Consider the following 8,890-nt stretch of genomic DNA (forward strand, 5'->3'; position numbering starts at 1 on the left):
ACTTGGGTTTGGCCTTCCTGTCAACTGAAAGGTTGTATTCAGAAAAGACTGTAATATTCAGTTTTATTGAAATAATGGCTGCGTTCTTAAGAATGTCTACCTGTGCTCTGACGGTGGTCACGCGTTGGGTCATGCAGGTCGCAGCCAAGGCGCTCAACATCTTCTGCCACTTGGATCACAACTTCATGACGGCCAGCATCCCCACCCACCGTCTGTTCGTTCACGTCCGTCGCCTGGTCTCCCAGGGTTACAAGGTGAGTGACAGGCCTCTGAGAAGAACCAGAGCCTCCACACACCCACTGAACCGGACCACTGATGCATGTGTGTCTCTGTTCAATGAGAGCCATTTTCACAATTACATGAGGTCATATTCATAACTTCATTGATATTTATAACTTTATTGATCTCTCCTTACATTTTTTTTTCTAGAATGCCAATTTATCACGTTTGCCTAAATTGTATGGAATTGTTGACGTATGATTGATTACCGTTCGGAATTGTAATGAATTTTTTTGTGACCAGATTAATTGCATTTTGATTGGCTAAGTTGTTTTGCTCCTCCTCCAGGTGGGTGTGGTCAAACAGACGGAAACCACTGCGCTGAAGGCTTCGGGAGCCAATAAGAGTGCGATATTCACACGCCAGCTCAGCGCACTCTACACCAAGTCCACGCTGGTAGGAGAGGGTATCCTTTCAAGCCTGTCCGTCCACCTGTCCATCAGAAAGGAAAGGGCGGACGTGTTGGTGTCTCATCAAAGCCATCCACTCAATGCTGGAGAACAGAGCTATGTTTTACAGTAAATAGTACTTTTATTCGCTCACTTTTTGTGATAAAGCAGTTTTATTTACTATGTAATCCTTTATTATGTAAATTATTATGTAAAATCAGTGCATCTTGGCACATCACATACATGATTCCACTACCAGAAAATTGAGTTAAGCATGAAATGGAGTACTTGCTTTGTTGAATCTTTGATCAGTGTTGTTATTTAACGAATTATTCTGTATTTAAAATGTATATCACGCTAAGTAGTTGCATGTCTATCATAAATCCATAATCCAGTTATATCGCACTTTAAATGTGCTTCTATGTGCGAGTCTGTTAAGCATTGCAGAGTGTGTTGGTTGTCGGATAACATTGTCCAAGAATCATTTTATTGAGATTGGAGTCCACCGATAAACCATGGCATTTTACCAGTGTATTTTAGGGGGCATTGGGGGAGTATTTTAGGGGGAGCTCCTGGCCTCTGTGCCTCGGCAGCAAATGATGGAGCCCTTGACAGCATCTCAGATGTGAACCCCTTGCTGACGTTGGGGGCCCTGGAGGAGGCCGAGGACGTGGTGCTGGACGCCCCAAACAACTACCTGATGTGTGTGAGTGAGAACTGGGACAGCAAGACCAAGGAGCTGACTGTGGGCCTGGTGGTAAGAACCCGTGCAGTACTCCTGCAGTGTCCTGCTGTGTGTTTGTGAGTGTGTGCGCACATTTGTGTATGTGTGTGTGTGTGAATTAGTGTATTTATGTGTGTCTGTGTGTCTGTCTGTGTTTGTTTGTGTATTTTTGTGTGTGTTTGTGTGTGTGTGTGTGTGTGTGTGTGCTTGTGTATTTGTTTGTGTGTGAGTGAGTGAGTGAATATGAGTGAGTGTGTGTGTGTGTGTGTTGTTGTTTTTGTTTATGTGTTTCTGTGCTTGGCTGTGTGTGTGGGTATGCGTTATGTTTGGTGTGTGCTTTTGTGTGCCTGTATGCATGTCTGAGGTGGCTGTGGGCTTGGTGTAAGAACCTTGGTCTGAGCTTTTAAGGTAATGGAATAGTGATGGAGCTTGTGTGCATGTGTGTGTGTGTATGTGTGTGTTGGACACAGGCCGTCCAGCCCAGCACGGGGGATGTGATGCTGGACTGCTTTAAGGACGGGCCGCCCCGCTCAGAACTGGAGGCCCGTGTCCTGCGCATCCAGCCTGTGGAGATCCTGCTCCCCTCGGACCTCTCCCAAACCACAGAGCAGCTCCTTCGGGGCATCGCGTCAGCCAGGTAACCCTGATACCCCCCCCTTCCCCCCCGAAAAAACCGATCCCCTGTTCAGTAACATGTAAACCTTTTCAGTTATACCGTTTAGACCCCTTGGTTACTTATTAACTGTGATCCACCTGTTATTTATACGTCAAAATAGTTTCAAAACCATTGCATTCACTGAGCCACTCTAAGCTTTTGCCCTTTCAGACAGTACAACTATTGCCTTCACAGAGCTATTGAAGTTTTCTTGCATTTAGTGTTTCTGCGTTACATAACATTTACACGTATTTATTGTGGCATGCTGGATTATGCCAAATAGACTTGTGATTAAACTTTGTGTATCACCCTTGCTGAAAGATGCAACTGTCGTCAGGGAAACTAGATGTTAGCGATTGGAGTGCAGGGCATGCTGTCTAGTCTTTCATGATTTTCAGGTTTAATTGCATGCAAATTTGAGTCTTCTAGTTTTTTTCCCCCCCTCTAAATTTTTTGCATTATTGAAGGTGTCTCATTTATGGCAGTCATTCAGGGTCAATTGCAGTGTGCTTACCTCAGGTTTAAATCTGAAGACCACAGAACTGCACTACAACTGGAACAGCTATCCAAAGCTGTGGAATAAGGATTGGCTGTTCCAGTTGTAATTCAGATCTGTGGTCTACAGGTTTAAATCTGAGGTTTAAACTCTAGCTAAGCACACTGCAATTGACCTTCAGTGTCTACTGCAAGTTGGCAATGAAACGTTTCTACTGTTCAGTATTTGTTTGCTGTGGTAATTTCTTTAATTGCCACCAGATGTCAGCAGTTGACAATATTTGCAACACGTTTGCTGCATAGTGTGCTGTCAGTTCATGCCAGTTTTTCGGTATAAGCTTCTTAATGCAACAGATTGCAGTGAGATACCTTGTTGTTAGGAAAGGAAAACAAGCAATAGGAAGGAGTTTCAGTTTGATCACAAACTACCTGTTAAAAGAATTTTTTGACATATGCTTGTTCCTCCGTCCATTGACAGGTGCAGGTTTTTATTACTGTGGGAATGTTGTTAGCCAGGCCTGGTACTATTGCTAATGTAATATTGTCTAAATCGAAGGCGATTTTTTTCTGCAGTATTTTGACTATAAAACTTTAGCTCTGTTCTATTCCATATTCAGCAAGTGACAATTAAGCCCCCCCCCCCCCACCTTGCATAAGAGAATGTAGTCTCTTCCTCTTCCTCCTCCCCCTCATCCTCCCTCACGGTGTGGGCAGCGGGTGCGCGGCTGGGCGGGAGGGATTGTTCCGTGGAAATTTCGGAAGCGCTCGACGGCGTGCTCCAGCGGTTGCTACGCACGACGCCTTCTCCCCGTCCGTAGAGTTTCAAAGCACGTTGAGCCGTCACCGCCCAGAAATCCCTCTTCATCATCAACACGGCCGCCTGCTCAGCGCCGGGTAATGCGCGTTCTGATGTAAATGTGATGGCCAGCCCTGCAGCGTTATATTGTGTGTGTTACTGCGAAATGGCCGCGGGCTATAGTAAGCTCTGATTTATTCAGCGATGGAGTGCCGTAGGCGTTTATTTATTTATTTATTTAGTTATTTATTTATTTATTTATTCTTTGCTGGTTTTGCTTTAGACCACTTGGCCGAAATCCCCGCGGCGATGTTTCCCAGCACATCGGAGCACGGGAGTAGAGTGTACTGAACGCATGCGGCTGGATTTTTTCCCCCTCTTTGATGTCTGCTGATGCTGACATGCCTGGGTCCTGTGTTGGTCTGCAGGGTTTTACAGAGGTGTGAGGAAACGTGACGGGAAAGAAAATTTACAATGAGTGTCGCGTTATGAGTAATAATGCATTTTTTAAACATGTTTCACTCCTAGTTTTTATTCCCGTTTTAATCCCATTTTTAAATTCCCATTCCCAGTTTCGAATTGGCTTGCGTATCTTTGAAAGCATGTGTTGCTAAGTGGCACTTTTTCTGGTCCCTGCGTAGTCGCTGTGAGTCCGGGACGGAACCGTTTCTGCAGCTGACGCTGTCCCACCGCGCTCGTCAGATCCACCCGAGGAGTCGCTATCGTGCAGTGCGGCCTGGGAAATCTCGCAGTCATGAACTTGTGCAGAGCTATCGCTGAGTATGCTATACAAGCCAGTCAGCACCAGCACAGTCATGATTCAGTAACACAACCAACACTGCATCACTGCACTGAACCTTAGTGTTAAAACACACACATTTTATTGGACTTAAAAACATAGGTTTTTATTTCTAATAAAACCTATATATATATATATATATATACACATTTATTTGTGCCAAGTATCTGTTGCTTGTCCTATTTTTCTGTGCGCTTTGGTTGCATAGCAGAGTTGCACCAAAGCACGTCATTACCGTATTTGGGTTCCGGTTATGACTGATTTCGTCACTAGGGGCGCCATTTCCTCAGCGCGAACCAAAAGGCGGGGATCCGTGAAGGCAGGCCTGTGCAGCCCGGTCTAACGCTAAGCTTCTGAATGGAGCCGCGGGAGCTGAGCAGTTGATTCATATCCGTTGCTTTACTGAATGCCGCCGCTTCTGTCTCGTGAATGTCACATCAACGGCGGAAAATTAAATGCGCCAATTTCCAAAGGTTTTTTTCCCCAGCTCCGGCTCGAATAAAAACGCAACTTGTTATGAACTGGGTTTTGCGTGAAAGGTGAATGATTAGCGTTGTGAGCCGCGCGACCGTTTTTCCGCGGATAAAGAGGTTTGACGAACGGAAGCGCATGTTTTTTTGAAAGGTTTTTTGAAAATGATCCCAAGCTGTTTCTGTGAAAAGTTTATTGTGCACGTATTATGTTTATATTATCGGGTTGACAGGATTTTTGATGAGATCCCAGGAAGATATTTAGAATGAGGCACCAAACATGTCCTAATGTCCGTGGCTGTACCTAACTTCCTACTGTAGATTTATTTATATTTCACTATTCAGGTGATTTCCAAAGAATACAGCATTCCGATGAATTAAACCTGTTGTATGCACTTGGCAGAATAATCATATTATGATAACAGAATTAAATATTTTGGACCTGCATTGAAGACTTGTCAGCATTGTAAATGAAGAGATTGAGATGAAGAGATTACCAGAATGGGAAAATGGCTATGTTCAACTTTTTAAAAAGTTCCTTTCATTGAACTGAGGGTCATGAATGGTAACAAGTGGAGATATCTCAGATGGAAAAGAGAAGCTTCAGTAGGTCACTGGAATGGCGGTTCCCAGGGCCTTGCTGTTCTGTGGGTAAACCTTAAAACCTGAAATTCAAATCGCCAACAGTGAGGCAAAATTCCATTCAGTCTAAGGGTCCTGCACTCCACACTGGGTCAGATGGCTGTGGGGTCAGGGTTCAGGGGTCAAAGGTCACGTCACAGGGCCGTTAGCTGTGAGCCCCGACAGTCTGACTATTTTATTTCAGTTTGAGGTAAATGCATAGTCCAGGTCCCCTCAGCATGTAGGCGTCAGGGAGTCTGCTGTTAACTGAAAGACAGCAGTGATGTGCCTTTTGAACCATGAGTTAGGCTTTCATTCTCTCAGCATCTGGGAGTGTGTGTGGAGGAGACGAGGGTGAAAGGGTTGTAACATAACGTCTGACCGCTTTATACCTCGTTCTTATGTTTTCTACGAAGGTTGTTGTGGAAGTGACGTAGGCTTATTAAATAAAAACACTTTTCGGATGATTTTCTTGAGGCCACATTGTTTGAAATTGACTATGCTAATGAGCATTCTGGTAATATATTAATAAAGCGATCCCATTTTTGTTTATTAATTCTTTAATACGATTTTAATTTCATTTTCCTTTGCCTTAATTGACGTTGGTTGATCAGTTAAATAAGCAGATGGCCTGTTCCTAAACTCGTCTCTCCCTGCATAATAATGCTTAAATTAATGTAATATTTTAGCTCTAGCCATTTTGAAAGAGTGAGTAACCTGGTGGACACTTTGTGGTCATGGGAAATAAAAAGGTTTGACGTTGAGCCGTAATGGATGCTTGGTGCTTGGCTTTCTCCCCTTTAGCAACCTGTGATTTCTGGGAACCCGGAGGAGCCAGGTCCGATGGGAGAGTGAGAGAGAAGGCCTAGTGGCAGCTGATTAATTCTTTAGGGGTCTGTGTGTGTGTGTCTTTTGCTCTCTCTCTCTGTATACCTGTCTCCCACCTCTTTTCTCATTCATCTGTTTCTCTCTCTTCCCTACCATTCCTATCCTTGTTCAGTTGTTTTTCTTTCCTCCTTTGCTGTCTATCCACAAGCCTGACACCACTCTGTTATACTGAGACACACACGTCACAGCCACATACGCACACACACTCTCTCTGTCACACACACACACACACACACCGCCTCACCCACACACAGGCCCGTCTGATCGCAGCGCTGTCCCTCATCAGTGTAGGAGAGCGGAGGCGAGCGCCCACTCTTCGCTGTCTTCTCGCTCTGCAGCCCACCAGTTGAGCTGTGCAGCTTTCGCATTGATATGAGTATAACAATAGCTGGGCTGGTTACCAGCTGTGTGCCGCCAGCGAGAGTGCCACTGTCCGTGGTCCTGAGGTTCTCGGATCTTTCTCTGCCTGCCCCCTGCCATTGTCACAACAGTAAGAATGACCATTTAATGTTTCATTAAGTTCTGCAGTGCAGGAAAAAAAAGCAGAATAGTGTGCCAGACTACAGGAGCTGCATAGTGTACCAGACTGCAGGACCTGCATAGTGTACCAGACTACAGGAGCTACATAGTGTACCAGACTGCTGTAGCTGAATAGTGTACCAGTCTGCAGGAGCTGAATAGTGTACCAGTCTGCAGGAGCTGAATAGTATACCAGATTGCAGGAGCTGAATAGTGGACCAGACTGCAGGAGCTGAATAGTGTACCAGACTGCAGGAGCTGAATAGTATACCAGATTGCAGGAGCTGAATAGTGGACCAGACTGCAGGAGCTGAATAGTGTACCAGTCTGCAGGAGCTGAATAGTGTACCAGACTGCATGAGCTGAAAAGTGTACCAGACTGCAGGAGCTGAATAGTGTGCCAGACTACAGGAGCTGAATAGTGTACCAGACTGCAGGAGCGGAATAGTGTACCAGACTGCAGGAGCTGCATAGTGTACCAGACTGCAGGACCTGCATAGTGTACCAGACTGCAGGAGCTGCATAGTGTACCAGACTGCAGGAGCTGAGTAGTGTACCAGACTGCAGGAGCTGAATAGTGTACCAGACTGCAGGAGCTGAATAGTGTACCAGACTGCAGGAGCTGCATAGTGTACTAGACTGCAGGAGCTGAATAGTGTACCAGACTGCAGGAGCTGCATAGTGTACCAGACTGCAGGAGCTGAATAGTGTACCAGACTGCAGGAGCTGAATAGTGTACCAGACTGCAGGAGCTGAATAGTGTACCAGACTGCAGGAGCTGAATAGTGTACCAGACTGCAGGAGCTGAATAGTGTACCAGACTGCAGGAGCTGAATAGTGTACCAGACTGCAGGACCTGCATAGTGTACCAGACTGCAGGACCTGTATAGTGTACCAGACTGCAGGAGCTGAATAGTGTACCATACTGCAGGAGCTGAATAGTGTACCAGACTGCAGGAGCTGAATAGTGTACCAGACTGCAGGAGCTGAATAGTGTACCAGACTGCAGGACCTGCATAGTGTACCAGACTGCAGGACCTGTATAGTGTACCAGACTGCAGGAGCTGAATAGTGTACCATACTGCAGTAGCTGAATAGTGTACCAGACTGCAGGAGCTGAATAGTGTACCAGACTGCAGGAGCTGAATAGTGTATTGCTTTATTGCCAATATGAGCTGCAGAGACTGCCACATGTCTAATGGGGAACTTCTGTCTGAACTTCTGAGTTCTGTTATTGAGGTGAAAATACTGCATTTTATCAGTGAACCTTTAGCGAATGAAACAACATGTACTCAGTGTTTTCTATTGTCATGGAAATGGAATGCTGTGACCATGAAGGTCGTTGTTGCAAGTCATTGTAGTGGTACAGTACGCAAGATCTCTGAGAGAGTTGGTGGTAGTCAGAGGCTGACAGATCACTGTTGGACATCTACAGAACCACATCAGCCCTCATGGGTGGACTACGCCTGAAAGGCCTCCTAGCAACTGACTCGTTGTTGTTGCTAGGCAGGTTGGTAATTAGTACCTCAGAGGGCCTTGCAGCTCCACTGAGCCCTGTTCACCCAGCGATTGGCCGCCTTGGTAGATTTTATTCCTGCCAGGAAAGTATCCACAGTTATGTCTGAACCAGAGTGGTTATGTCCCTGAGTGTAGGTGCGCCTGGTGTCACTGAAGCAAGGCTGTAATTTACAGGGGGATAGGGGGGTTACAATCCCTCCCAAGCCAAATAACACCCCCAATAGTACTGCACGGTGATGAGAAAAACGATTTCATATAATAAAGATGGGTATATCCTGATGCCATTGGGATAGTCTCATCAGTAATGCTACGCGTGTTTGTCCATGAAGCCGCAGGTGCTGCAGATTCCATGACTTTTCCAATTTCTTTCCATTTCCGTGATTTTCTTTATTTTTAGTGCTTTCCGTGATTACGTGTAGCAGTTTGTGAAACAGTGGTTATCTGGGTGCAGAAGTCTTGGGAAACTATTTATTAAAATGTGCATATTTTATTACATGACACATTTTTACAATCTGCTTTTCATATGAAAGGCCGCTAATCGAGTTTCAGTATACCATCGGGGAAGTTTTGTTTTTCCTTTAAAAGTCGGTGATAGCTCCAATGTTTTGCCCTCAGCATGCGCAGTACAGGCTTACTTCCAGGACTTCACAAGCTTAGGTTAGCTTTCGGGGGGGGGGGGGGGGGGACCGCACACTCCACCCCCACCCCCCACACACACACACCACCCCCCACACCTC

At 45.6% G+C, this 8,890-nt stretch overlaps 1 protein-coding gene across 3 annotated transcripts in view; it reads left to right on the plus strand.

Moving 5' to 3' along the window:
* msh3 (mutS homolog 3 (E. coli)) overlaps nt 1–8,890 on the plus strand; it is a 59,849-nt gene that overhangs the window by 2,367 nt on the left and 48,592 nt on the right. For all 3 annotated transcript variants that reach the window (XM_035379594.1, XM_035379595.1, XM_035379596.1), the window contains exons 5-8: nt 138–254; nt 568–685; nt 1,292–1,425; nt 1,863–2,029. In XM_035379594.1, coding sequence (XP_035235485.1) covers nt 138–254; nt 568–685; nt 1,292–1,425; nt 1,863–2,029 — 536 coding nt within the window. The remainder of the gene's footprint in view (nt 1–137; nt 255–567; nt 686–1,291; nt 1,426–1,862; nt 2,030–8,890) is intronic.

The sequence above is a fragment of the Anguilla anguilla genome, chromosome 10 (genome assembly GCF_013347855.1).
Source record: "Anguilla anguilla isolate fAngAng1 chromosome 10, fAngAng1.pri, whole genome shotgun sequence".
Classification (NCBI taxonomy): domain Eukaryota; kingdom Metazoa; phylum Chordata; class Actinopteri; order Anguilliformes; family Anguillidae; genus Anguilla; species Anguilla anguilla.